The sequence below is a fragment of the Hyla sarda genome, chromosome 10, assembly GCF_029499605.1.
Source record: "Hyla sarda isolate aHylSar1 chromosome 10, aHylSar1.hap1, whole genome shotgun sequence".
Lineage (NCBI taxonomy): Eukaryota > Metazoa > Chordata > Amphibia > Anura > Hylidae > Hyla > Hyla sarda.
This window is the reverse complement of record NC_079198.1, coordinates 116858597-116872646: the sequence shown is the minus strand read 5'-3', so window position 1 is coordinate 116872646 and position 14050 is coordinate 116858597. Positions and strand designations below refer to the sequence as shown.

The 14050-nt window shown below is 48.1% G+C and overlaps 1 protein-coding gene across 3 annotated transcripts in view; it reads left to right on the top strand.

Moving 5' to 3' along the window:
• Window positions 1-14050, top strand: part of CDC42 (cell division cycle 42) — a 62637-nt gene that overhangs the window by 32765 nt on the left and 15822 nt on the right. For all 3 annotated transcript variants that reach the window (XM_056544827.1, XM_056544826.1, XM_056544828.1), the window contains exons 2-5: window positions 2030-2183; window positions 6090-6162; window positions 9104-9213; window positions 11724-11921. In XM_056544827.1, the coding sequence (XP_056400802.1) occupies window positions 2079-2183; window positions 6090-6162; window positions 9104-9213; window positions 11724-11921 (486 nt within the window). In that variant the 5' untranslated portion in view covers window positions 2030-2078. The remainder of the gene's footprint in view (window positions 1-2029; window positions 2184-6089; window positions 6163-9103; window positions 9214-11723; window positions 11922-14050) is intronic.

Below are 14050 nucleotides of genomic sequence, written 5' to 3'. Positions count from 1 at the left end.
TGTATAAACACGCAAAGTTCACAGGCGGGGTGCGCGCTACCCGGGAGGAGGCCGAGTGGGTGCAGAACATTGATTCTCCATCCGGGTGCTTCTTAAAGAGACATTCGCCTCAGTACATATACTTAACCCCTTAAAGGGGTACTCCGCCCCGGGACATCTTATACCCTATCCAAAGGATAGGGGATAAGATGTCAGATCGCCGCGGTCCCGCTGCTGGGGACCCCGGGGATCGCCGCTGCAGCACCCCGCTATCATTACTGCACAGAGCGAGTTCGCTCTGTGCGTAATGACGGGCGATACAGGGGCCGGAGCAGCGTGACGTCATGGCTCCGCCCCTCGTGACATCACGGCCCGTCCCCTTAATGCAAGTCTATGGCAGGGGGCGTGACGGCCGCCACGCCCCCTCCCATAGACTTGTATTGACTGGGGTGGGCCGTGACGTCACGAGGGGCGGAGACGTGAGGTAACAATGCTCATTACGTTGCAGAGCTAACTCGCTCTGCGCAGTAATATGGCGGGGTGCTGCAGCAGCGATCCCCGGGGTTCCCTAGCAGCGGGATCGCGGCGATCTGACATCTTATCCCCTATCCTTTGGATAGGGGATACGATGTCTAGGGGCGGAGTACCCCTTTAAAGGGGTAGTCCAGGAGAAAACTTATTTTTTTTTTATTTTTTTATATCAACTGGCTCCAGAAAGTTAAACAGATTTGTAAATTACTTCTATTAAAAAAATCTTAATCCTTCCAATAATTATCAGCTGCTGAAGTGGAGTTGTTCTTTTCTGTCTGGCAACAGTGCTCTCTGCTGACATCTCTGCTTGTCTCGGGAACTGCACAGAGTAGAAGAGGTTTGCTATGGGGATTTGCTTCTAAACTGGGCGGTTCCCGAGACAGAAAAGAAGTGTAAGGGTGTGTATATGTAGTGTTTTACCCTTTTATTATGTGGTAGTGTAGTGTTTTTAGGGTACATTTACACTGGCGGGTTACGGTGAGTTTCCCGCAGGGAGTTTGCTCTGCGGCAAAATATTTGCACACTGGTTGGAAAACCTTCAGTTAGGTTCTGTTACCTAACTCAGTATTTTCCAACCAGTGTGCCTCCAGCTGTTAAAAAAACTACAACTCCTGACATGTACTGACTGCCGAAGGGCATGCTGAGAGATGTAGTTATGCAAAAGCTGGAGGTACGCAACTACAACTCCAAGCATGCCGAGACAGCTGTTTGCTGTTTGGGCATGCTGGGATTGCAGTTTTGCAACATCTGGAGGGCTACAGTTTAGAGACCACTGCACAGTGATCTCCAAACTGTGACCCTCCAGCTGTTGCAAAACTACAAATCCCAGCATGCCCAAACAGCTGTCTCTTGTAGTTTTGCAACATCTGGAGGGCTACAGTTTAGAGACCACTGCATAGTTGTAGTTTTGCAACAGCTGGAGGCACCCTGGTTGGGAAACACTGACTTAAAGGCATCAGCACCATAGTTATGGCGGCCTGGCATTTGTCAGGGCCTGATCTACGGGGTTAACTTGCCATCTTCTGAGTTGCCTGTCAGTTCTGCTTAGATCTTTTTCCCTACTGTTGGGTAGCAGAAGGCTTGACAGGTGGCATGGGTCCTGTGGTGCCCTTATTCCAGGAGATCATGGACGGGCGCCTTCTAAGAAGTTTCCTGACTGTGGGAATGCCCTTGAACCATTTCATTGTGTTCTAGGTTTATACGCAGAGCCCCGTGACATTGTACAAATAGATTTATTGGCACCATGGAGTGTGCAAATATTTGTGCGAGCAGGTGACACAGGAGTCAGGACTTCACATATCTTCACGATCAATGTCACTATTGTCCCAGTTCTGGAATAGTTGGTGGCATCGGTTGTAGATCCACTGATGCCATGTGGCTGTATATATATATATACTGTGTGTATTGAGCCTTTTACCTTGTTGTCCTTCAGTTTATCAGTACCCTATGTAGGTTGTCCATGAAGATGTTGAAGGTTTCTCGATCTAATGTTGTGCTTTTTCTTGTGTGTGTTTTCCAGGTCTGCATTAAGCCAGCAGTGTGGAGACTGACAACGCAAGATTGCCGCCATGCAGACTATTAAGTGTGTGGTCGTTGGAGATGGTGCCGTTGGTAAAACATGTCTCCTAATCTCATACACAACAAACAAGTTCCCCTCAGAATATGTACCAACGGTAAGTTTAAGATCTGTGTGTGCCCACCCGAAGGTGACATCCCGTATGGCCACTGTCACTTTAAAAAAACGTTGGACATGTTAAGGGTCTATTCACACGTGCAGTATTCTGCGCAGATTTGATGCGCAGGATTTCAAGCCGTGTTCAGTCATTCAGTTTACATTGAAATCTGCAGCAGAAAATCTGCACATCAAATCTGCACTGAATACTGTACATGTGACTAGACCCTAAATGTTCTGATTGGTCGGAGTCTGTTTAGACCCCAGTGATCTCTCTCGCTCTCGCGCTCGCTCGCTCTCGCTCGCTCTCGCTCGCTCTCTCTCTCTCTCTCACGCGCTCTCTCTCACGCTCTCTCTCTCACGCTCTCTCTCTCACGCTCTCTCTCTCACGCTCTCTCTCTCGCGCTCTCTCTCTCGCGCTCTCTCTCTCGCGCTCTCTCTCTCGCGCTCTCTCTCTCGCGCTCTCTCTCTCGCGCTCTCTCTCTCGCGCTCTCTCTCTCTCGCGCTCTCTCTCTCGCGCTCTCTCTCTCGCGCTCTCTCTCTCGCGCTCTCTCTCTCGCGCTCTCTCTCTCGCGCTCTCTCTCTCGCGCTCTCTCTCTCGCGCTCTCTCTCTCGCGCTCTCTCTCTCGCGCTCTCTCTCTCGCGCTCTCTCTCTCGCGCTCTCTCTCTCTCGCGCTCTCTCTCTCTCGCGCTCTCTCTCTCTCGCGCTCTCTCTCTCTCGCGCTCTCTCTCTCTCGCGCTCTCTCTCTCTCGCGCTCTCTCTCTCTCGCGCTCTCTCTCTCTCGCGCTCTCTCTCTCTCGCGCTCTCTCTCTCTCGCGCTCTCTCTCTCTCGCGCTCTCTCTCTCTCGCGCTCTCTCTCTCTCGCGCTCTCTCTCTCTCGCGCTCTCTCTCTCTCGCGCTCTCTCTCTCTCCGCGCTCTCTCTCTCTCGCGCTCTCTCTCTCTCGCGCTCTCTCTCTCTCGCGCTCTCTCTCTCGCGCTCTCTCTCTCTCGCGCTCTCTCTCTCTCGCGCTCTCTCGCTCTCGCTCGCTCTCGCTCGCTCTCGCTCTCTCTCGCTCGCTCTCGCTCGCTCTCGCTCTCTCTCGCTCGCTCTCTCTCACACACGCTCTCTCTCACACACGCTCTCTCTCACACACGCTCTCTCTCACACACGCTCTCTCTCACACACGCTCTCTCTCACACACGCTCTCTCTCACACACGCTCTCTCTCACACACGCTCTCTCTCACTCTCTCTCTCACACTCTCTCTCTCACTCACTCACTCACTCACGCTCTCTCTCACACGATGACTGGTGGTGCCGGCCACCACGCCCACTCCATTCATGTCTATGGGAGGAAGTGTGACATCTATGTACTAGCCCCCCTCTTTATGAGATGAATGGAGGGGGTGGGGTGTGACGTCACTAACACGGAAGCTGCAAGCTTCTGTGTTCTAGACGTAGCCAGCCCGGATATCGTAGGGAGTCCCCAGTGGCGGGACCCCCGCGATCTAACATCTTATCCCCTATCCTTTGGAGGATAAGATGGGATAAGAGGTTTACAGCAGAGTACCCCTTTAAAGGAGATATCCAGTGCTGAAAAACTTATCCCCTATCCTAAGGATAGGGGATAAGTTTCATATCGCGGGGGGTCCGACCGCTGGGGCCCCCCATGACCTCCTGAACGGGGCCCCGGCAGCCTGTGGGAAGGGGGCGCGTTGACCGCCACACGAAGCGCCGGCTGACACCCCCCCTCAATACAACTCTATGGCAGAGCCGGAGCGCTGCCTTTGCCAATATCCGGCTCTGCCGTAGCGCTGTATTGAGGGGGCGTGTTGGCCGGCGCTTCGTGCGGTGGTTGACACCCGCTATCTGGCCAGCGATCCGGGGCCCCGTACAGGAGATGGCGGGGGGCCCCAGCGGTCGGACCCCCCACGATATGAAACTTATCCCTTATCCTTAGGATAGGGGATAAGTTTTTCAGCACTGGATATCTCCTTTAAAGGGGTACTCTGCTGTAAACATCTTATCCCATCTTATCCTTCAAAGGATAGGGGATAAGATGTTAGATTGCTGAGGACCCCATACGATATCCGGGCCCCAGTGGTCGGACCCCCGTGATCTGAAACTTATCCCCTATCCTTAGGATAGGGGATAAGTTTTTCAGCACTGGATATCTCCTTTAAGTTTCCTTTCATTCTGCCATTTATTTGGTTTCCTCCACTACACAAGAAAAGGAATATAAAACAATATGCACTCAGAGGGGTTCTCTGCGTAATAAAAAAAAAATAAAATAATTACTTATTACATGTATTTTAAACAAAAAAGCACTTCCTGATGCATCAGTGTATCCCAACCAGGGTGCCTCCTGCTGTTTCTAAACTACAACTCCCAGCATGCTGGGAGTTGTAGTATTACAACAGCTGGAGGCATCCTGGTCGGGAAACACTGTAATACAGCCTCAGTCATGTGACACAGGAAGTAATTTAGATTCTTCCTCAGTGATGATTAAATGTCCCAGCGCCACGTGACTTACGGCTGCGTGTTCTCCTGTTAGTGTCTGGTCGTCATTGTTCACGTCCCAGCAATGCGCTAAATACAGCAGGGCTGGGTTCACATCTTCTCCGGAGGCGCCGTTCAGGGTCTTCACAGATTCCATTCAAATAACCAGATAAAAAATAAAAATAAAATAAACACAAAAACAAATAAACTCCCTTCTGTGGTGGCGATGCAGAGAAATTGTTCAGATTATTGTTCAGATACCACAGTGTTTATTTTTTTTACCAATGTGCCTCCAGCTGTTGCAAAACTACAACTCCCTGCATGCCCGGACAGCCGTTGGCTGTCCGGGCATGCTGGGAGTCGTAGATTTGCAACCGCTGGGGGCACATTGGTTGGGAAACACTGAGACGTGGGGTAATGAAAACAAATTGGGCAAACAGGAAAGTGACCTCTTGCTATGGCTTCTTATTGATAGACGTCACTGACTAGGTTATATGATTTCTACATACTAGTATTACAGCATTAAAGGGGTACTCCACGGGAAAACATTTTTCTTTTTAAATCAACTGGTGCCAGAAAGTTAAACAGGCTTGTAAATGACTTCTATTAAAAAATCTTAATCCTTCCAGTACTTTATCAGCTGCTCTTATGATCAACAAGAAGTTCTTTTCTTTTTGAATTCCCTTTTTTTTTTGTCTGACCAAAGTGCTCTCTGCTGACGCCACTGTCCATTTTAGGAACTCCCCATAGCAAACCTCTCTTGCTCTGGGACAGTTCCTAACATGAACAGAGGTGTCAGCAGAGAGCACTGTGGTCAGACTAGAAAGGAAATTCAAAAAGAAAAGCACTTCCAGTGGATCCTAACAGCAGCTGATAAGTACTGGAAGGATTAAGATTTTTTTTTAAATAAAAGTAATTTACAAATCTGTTTAACTTTCTGACACAAGTTGATTAAAAAAAAAAAAAATTTTTTTTTTAAAGGGGTTCTCCACTGCCCTGCCTTCCGGAGCTCCGCTCGCAGCGTCTGGAAGTCTATTACTCCGAACGATGTGTGCGGGCTTTTGTGTTCGAGGCCGCCCCCTTGTGACGTCACGCCCGCCCCCTCAATGAAAGTCTATGGGAAGGGGGCGCGACCGCTGTCACACCCCCTTCCTATAGACTTTCGTTGAGGGGGCGGGTGTGACGTCACGAGGGGGCGGCCTCGAATATGGAATCCCGCACACAGCGTTCGGAGTAATAGACTTCCAGACGCTGCGAGCGGAGCTCCGGAAGGCAGGGCAGTGGAGAACCCCTTTAAGTATCCATTTTATAAATGATTTTTGGATATAAGTGCACAGTCTTGTAGTTTTACAGACCTATTCATGGCTTGCTCGGAGCACTGTATGTACACGATGGCATGTATAGTAATGGCTATCCTCTGTCTTGCAGGTATTTGACAACTATGCTGTCACAGTTATGATCGGTGGTGAACCTTACACCCTAGGACTATTTGACACAGCAGGTAACCCTCAGATAAATAGAGAGAAGCGGCTATATATTTGTGAAATGTACCGTATTTAATCCGGCATCAAATCTGCAAAGTCTTCTAATCTGGCATTTATTTTTAGCCCTGAACTACCATGTTGTAGGGGATTTCGCAAATGCAAAAAAGCTGTAAACGGGCGTAAAGAAACCGATGAGGACAAGGCATTGTGTAGTGTTAGATTGTGTTATGATAGAAAAAGAGAACTATATTCTTCCAAAAAACAGCACCACCCTTGTCCTCAGGTTGTGTGGGGTATTACAGTTTGGCCTAGTTCACTTCATTGAAACTGAGCTACAATACCACACACAGCTTGCAGACAGAGGTGGGGCTGGTTTTGGAACAAACAATCTGCTTTTTTTTATACCTGAATAACCCATTTTAAGCATAGCTGTAATCGTGCTCCGGCGGCAGGATATCTGTTTAAGGGTAGGGTCCCACATGCCGTATTTTTCTGCGTATTTTCCTATTCATTGAGGTCAATGGGTAGCAAAATCAGCTGCATATTTTGCTGCCCATTGACTTCAATGGGTAGGAAAATACGCAGCAGCAAAATACGGCATGTTGTCACCCTACCCTAAATCTTCCCTAAAGTCCCATAGCCTTGCAGTAAATCTGTATCGTTATCCCTGTAGTCTCAAGTTGCAGGAAATTTAAAGGGGTACTCCGCTCCTAGACATCTTATCTCATATCCGAAGGAAAAGATGGACCCCCGCAATCTCGGCTGTGGCACCCCAGACATCCAGTGCACGGAGCGACCTTCCGGATGACTGGTGATTCGGGGCGGAGGCTCGTGACGTCACGCCCACTCCCATAGACTTGCATTGAGAGGGCGCGGTCGTGACATCACAAGCGGGGCGCGGCTGTGACGTCGCGAGCCTCCAGCGCTGCACCCGACGCTCTAAACCAGTGGTCTTCAACCTGCGGACCTCCAGATGTTGCAAAACTACAACTCCCAGCATGCCCGGACAGCCAACGGCTGTCCGGGCATGCTGGGAGTTGTAGTTTTGAAACATCTGGATGTCCGCAGGTTGAAGATCACTGCTCTAAACGAACACCCGGTGCAGCAGGGAAATTGCCGGGGTCTCCAGCAGCGGGACCCCCGCGATCAGACATCTTATCCCCTATCCTTTGTATAGGGGATAAGATGTCTAGGGGCGGAGTACCCCTTTAGGCTGATATCCTGCTGTCAGGCTGTGATTTCAGTTCCTATTTAACATTTTAAGCTCCACTTTGCTCTGATTATCCAGCGTCTCCACCTACTGTCGGATTAAAGGAATTTTATGGGGTTTTGATCTATATGATGGTTTTAGTTCCCTGTCTGGATGACTGACTGCCTGATGTATGTCTTGGGAATTAACAAGTGTCTTCATAAAATTATTTTGGAGCCCTTTTCCCTAGAATTCTGCTTTGTCATTCCTTTATTACTCCTCCTGGAAATGTAAAATAAAGTTGACACCTGAGTGACACGCTTCATTCTAAACCACTGACACTGAGGGACTGTATGACAGATCCTATTGATCAGGGAAATGGGAATGCCCAGTGGCAGATTGTTCATAGGTTTCCAGGAGGAATAATAGAGTAAGAACACAATGCTGAGTAATAGAAGTGAAGGTAAGGAAAACCGGCCACTCGCCATGTTCGTCTTCTTCTTTTATTGCATAAATTACAGTGGTCCCTCAACATGTGATGGTAATCCGTTCCAAATGGACCGTCGTTTGTTGAAACCATCGTATGTTGAGGGATCCGTGCAATGTAAAGTATAGGACAGTGGTCTACAACCTGCGGACCTCCAGATGTTGCAAAACTACAACACCCAGCATGCCCGGACAGCCAACGGCTGTCCGGGCATGCTGGGAGTTGTAGTTTTGCACCATCTGGAGGTCCGCAGGTTGAAGACCACTGGTATTGGAGGTTATACTCATGTGTCCCCGCCACTCCGGACCGTCACCGCTGCCCTGGATGTCGCCTTCCATCGCTGTCGCCGCGTCCCCGTGGTGTCCCGCCGCACCGGAACATCTCTGCTGGCCGGAAACGTCGCTCTCATGTCGCCGTCATCACGTCGCTACGCACGCCGCTCCTATTGGATGACGGGACGGCGTGTGCAGCGACGTGATGACGACGATGGAGAGCGCCGACGATGCAGAGGATCCGAAGAGGACGGTCCGGAGCCCCGAGGACAGGTAAGTGATCGTCAGCGGAGCACACGGGGCACCGTAAACGGCTATTCGGTGGTAGCTGAAGCAGTCTGCGCTGCCGGATAGCCGTTTATGCGATGGCCCCAACATACAAAAGCATCGTATGTTGATGCTGCCTCGGAGAGTCCATCGGATGTTGAAATGATCGTAAGTTGGGCCATCGTAGGGCGGGGGGGGGGGGTCACTGTCCTCATATACAGACATAAGGGAGAGGGAAGGAGCAGGGGGGTACAAGCGGCAACAAGCTCCGTTTCGCACTAAGTGAAGTGCTTCTTCCGGCCATGGCTTGTACCCCCCCCCGGCTCCTTCCTTCTCCCTTATGTCTGTATGTGAGTATTTTATGCAATAAAAGAAGACGGACATGGTGTGTGGCCGGTTTTCCTTTCCTTTCCTTTACTTATATGTATTTTACGCACTCTTTAAAACCAGAGCACCCCCGTCATTGCACCCGCAAAGTACTTTCCTAAAACCAGGGACCGGTGATCCTACCCATCCATAGTGCCATAGGAAAGTCCTTCTCTATTCGGTTACAATGCTGAGTAATTCTGCTGAATGATTTAGCAGTCAGTACATGTCACCAGCTATTGTGTGCTGAGAGTAGGATCGGACTTTTTCCACAATTGAATTATGGGATATATATATAAGTGCACCCGATCCCATTATACCTTTCGTTCATGCTTGGTCCCGTACTGGGAATAATAAATGCTGAACTCTTCTTACAGGACAGGAAGATTACGATAGATTACGACCTCTTAGCTATCCACAGACAGACGTCTTCCTTGTCTGCTTCTCCGTGGTTTCTCCATCTTCATTTGAAAATGTGAAAGAAAAGGTAATGTGGGATTTTATTTTCCTGAGAATAATTATCAGCTTAGGCGGCATTCACATCTCGTTTTTGCAAAACGGTTCCCATATCCGTTTTCGGTAATAAAAAAAAAACTTATGGAACCGTATTGCAAAACGTATGAATAGACATTTCATAGAAAACCGTTTGCCAACCGTAGCATCCGGTTGTGTACGTTTTGCACCATTTACGGTTTTATCCGTTTTTTCTCCCGTACACAAAACCGTGTGAAAAACCGAATACAACCCGTATACCCTTTTTTTTTTTTTTAAATCAACTATTGCCAGAAAGTTAAACAGATTTGTAAATTACTTCTATAAAAAAAATCTCAATACTTTCAGTACTTATTAGCTGCTGAATACTACAGGGGAAATGGTTTTCTTTTTGGAACACAGAGCTCTCTGCTGACATCATGAGCACAGTGCTCTCTGCTGACATCTCTGTCCATTTTAGGAACTGTCCAGAGCAGCATATGTTTTCAATGGGGATTTTCTCCTATTCTGGTCAGTTCTTCAAATGGACAGAGATGTCACCAGAGAGCACTGTGCTCGTGATGTCAGCAGAGAGCTCTGGGTTCCAAAAAGAAAAGAATTTCCTCTGTAGCATACAGCTGCTAATAAGTACTGGAAGGATTAAGATTTTTTAATAGAAGTAATTTACAAATCTGTTTAACTTTCTAGCACCAGTTAATATTAAAGAAGAAAAAAAGTTTTCCAGTGGAGTACCCCTTTAAAGCAGATATCTGTGCAGAGACCCCCCCCCCCCACCCATGGCTAGATATAGCCGGGGGAAGCATACAGCTCTGCGCTTTACTTCCGTCTTGCTGCTCGATCTGACTAGCAGTAGTTGGGCTCTGTAGACTTAAAGTGGTGCCCGTCTCTGGCAGTGAGATGTATTGAGCAGCCAGGCAGGCGTCAAGCGCCTCAGTAAGGGTCTTAGCACCGAGAACCTGACTGATCTAAACATTTGGTGGGTCTGAGGGACATGTCAAAGTTTTTTTTTTTTTCTTTAAAACTTATTTTTTTCTTATATGAACTGGCTCCAGAAAGTTAAACAGATTTGGGAATTACTTCTATTAAAAAATCTTAATTCTTTCAATAATTATCAGCTGCTAAAGTTGAGTTGTTCTTTTTGGTCTGTCAACAGTGCTCTCTGCTGACATCTCTGCTTGTCTCGGGAACTGCACAGAGTAGAAGAGGTTTGCTATGGGGATTTGCTTCTACTCTGGACAGTTCCCGAGACAGGTGTCATCAGAGAGCACTTAGACAGAGAAGAACAACTCAACTTCAGCAGCTCATAAATACTGAAAGGATTAAGATTTTTAATAGAAGTAATTTACGAATCTGTTTAACTTTCTGGAGCCAGTTGATATAAAAAAAATTTTTTTTTTTTCCTGGATAACCCCTTTCGGAGCTCCGCTCACAGTGTCCGGAAGTTCATTACTCTGAATGCTGTGTGCGGGCCATAGACCAAAGTCTATGGGAAGGGGGCGTGACAGCGAAAGGCAGGGCAGCGCAGCGCACAACCCCTTTAACTGACAGCAATGCTTTTACCTTGTACCCTGATTGGTCAGGCTCTATAAACGCTCAGACTGCAGTCAATCTAAACTTCCGATATGCTTCTGAGGTATCAAAATATAGAGGGACCTCCCTCTATGATGTATATACAGTGGTCCCTCAACATATGATGGTAATCCGTTCCAAATGGACCATCGTTTGTTGAAACCATCGTATGTTGAGAGATCCGTACAATGTAAAGTATAGGACAGTGGTCTCCAACCTGCGGACCTCCTGAGGTTGCAAAACTACAACTCCCAGCATGCCCGGACAGCCAACGGCTGTTCGGGCATGCTGAGAGTTGTAGTTTTGCAACCTCTGGAGGTCCGCAGGTTGAAGACCACTGGTATTGGAGGTTATACTCGTGTCCCTACGGCTAGTCACCGCTGCCCTGGATGTCGCCTTCCATCGCTGTTGCCGGGTCCCCGGGGTGTCCTCGACGCTCCGGGAAGGTCTCTGCTGCCTGGGAACGTCGCTCTCCGTCGCCGCCATCACATCACTACGCACGCTGCTCCTATTGGATGACGGGACGGCGTGTGCGGCAACGTGATGACGACGATGGAGAGCGCCGGCGATGCAGAGGATCCCGAAGAGGACGCGCCGGAGCCCCGAGGACAGGTAAGTGATCGTCAGCGGACCACACGGGGCACCGTAAACGGCTATCCGGTGGCAGCTGAAGCAGTCAGCGCTGCCGGATAGCTGTTTATGCGATGGCCCCGACATACAAAAGCATCATATGATGATGCTGCCTCTGAGAGGCCATCGCATGTTGAAATGATCGTATGTCGGGGCCATCGTAGGTCGGGGGGGGGGGGGGGGGGGGGGTCACTGTATACTATTACAGTACCTGAACAGGGTTTGCCTTCACTGGTCGACCCCTTTAACCAGGTGTAATTGTAGTTTTCTTACTTGACAGACGTTTTCGTGACTTCTATTTTACAGTGGGTACCTGAAATTACTCATCATTGTCCCAAGACTCCATTCTTGCTCGTTGGGACACAGATCGACTTAAGAGATGACCCCTCCACAATCGAGAAACTCGCAAAAAATAAACAGAAGCCAATCACTCCAGAGACAGCCGAGAAGCTGGCCCGAGACTTGAAGGCAGTGAAATACGTGGAGTGTTCTGCACTGACACAGGTAAGGAGGCCGTATACGTGACACAGACACTTGGACCTCATTACCTTCTCTTCTTCCCCTGTAACAATCCCCCCCTCCCCCCCCCCCCCCCCTCTTCTTCTCTCACTCCCAGATTGGGAGGACAGTCCGCATATCCTAAAACCTATTGTGATCATTGCACCTGAAGTGAATTATTTCTCGAGCTGGCACTTCAGGTTCCCTCCTCTATGTACATTCCTTCTAAAGTTGGAGCGTCAATTTATTAGGGTAGTGACGTTTTCCAGGAACTTGTATTCCCTGCGGTCATATAGGACTTTGTATTCAGCTGTGAACCATAGGTTGGTCTGCTATCATACAGCATTTTCTCCCCTAGTATAGTTTCATTATTAATATTAAAGGGGGGCTCCACTGCTCAGCGTTAGGAACAAACTGTTCCAAACGCTGGAGCTGGCGCCGGGAGCTCGTGACTTCATAGCCCCCTAATGAGGTCATGCCCCTCTCCTTCATGACGTTACAACCCGCCCCCTCAATGCAAGTCTATGGGAGGGGGCGTGACAGCCGTCACGCCCCCTCCCATAGACTTGCATTGAGGGGGCGGGGTGTGACATAATGAGGGGGTGGGGTTATGACATCACGAGCTACTGGCGTCGGCTCCGGTGTTCAGAACAGTTTGTTCCAAATGCTGAGCAGCGGAGTACCCCTTAAAGGATTTGGCAGAAAAAAACACCCCCAACTTTGCAGGATTATTGTCCAAGAGACATAGTAGACAGGAAGCACGAGAGTGAGGGCCGAGCTATTTTCTTGGTGACAGCACAGAAACAACATGGAACCATCTCCAGCTCCTAAGGAAATAATCTATTAAAAGTTTATAGTTTAATTAGAACATTTTTAAAAGTCAAAAAAAATACTAAAAAAAATGCAAAAAAAATACAAAAAAAACCCGGACTACATGCCAAGGACTGGATGGTTTAAAACGCATCATTGTTTTGTTGTATCTTTTGTCTCTTTATTTTTTTTGACTTTTAGAGATGTTTTAAAGATTTTATTTTTTTTATTTTTTTATTTTTTACTGGAGCACACTAGATTGTTCCATAGTGCTACTGTGGCCATTGTCTGATATTGTAGCTGGTTCCTGAATGATGACCACACACACACACACACGCACTCACGCATGCACCGCTACCTCCCAAAAAAAAAAAAATGCTGTTTATTAACCCATCAGTTTACAGTGCGACGTTTCAGTCCAACAATAGGACTTTCAAACTTAAAAAAAAAAAAAAAAAAAAAAAAGTCCTATTGTTTGACTGTTGGGATCTAGTTCTCCCTGTGATCAGACGGCTCCACCTGTGTTGATTAGTGGATTTAATGCACATGTATCGATACAGGTGGATGATCTCTTACAAGCAGAGAAACAGCTCCGCAGAAGAAAATCAGACCCAAAGATAGATTACAGCTTATTTATATGGCAACACTATAAGGCTGGGTTCACATTATGTTTTCCCCCATACGGGAGCGCATACGGCAGGGGGAAGCAAAAACCTTGCGCTCCCGTATGCCTTTCTATGCGCTCCCGTGTGTCATTCATTTCGATGAGCCGGCCGGAGTGAAACGCTCAGTCCGGTCGGCTAATTTTTGCCCAAAAATGAGCCGACTGAACGTTTCACTCCGACCGGCTCATTGAAATGAATGACACACGGGAGCGCATAGAAAGGCATATGGGAGCGCAAGGTTTTTGCTTCCCCCTGCCGTATGCGCTTCCGTATGGGGGAAAACGTGATGTGAACCAGCCCTCAGTGTAAGTTTATTGGCTAAGGAAACCCTGGTGGATAATGGTGTATAACTTTATTACCAATCACAGGTTCCTGAAATGTCACATTCTACACTGATGGGTGAATATACAGCATTTTTTGATTTACTGAACTGGAGTGCAGAATCTCTACTTATCTGGTCTGTCACCCATCCATATATACCTTAAAAAAAAAACATTAAAGGAGAGCTCCGGTAAAGAACATCTTATTCCTCTATATATAGAGGAAAAAACAGGACACGCGCCCCTAGTGAAGTATAGTTAAGCAATAGTTATAATGACGAAAACATATGAATTTCTCTCACCCTTAGTACAGGCATAGGCAACCTTCAGCACTGAGATG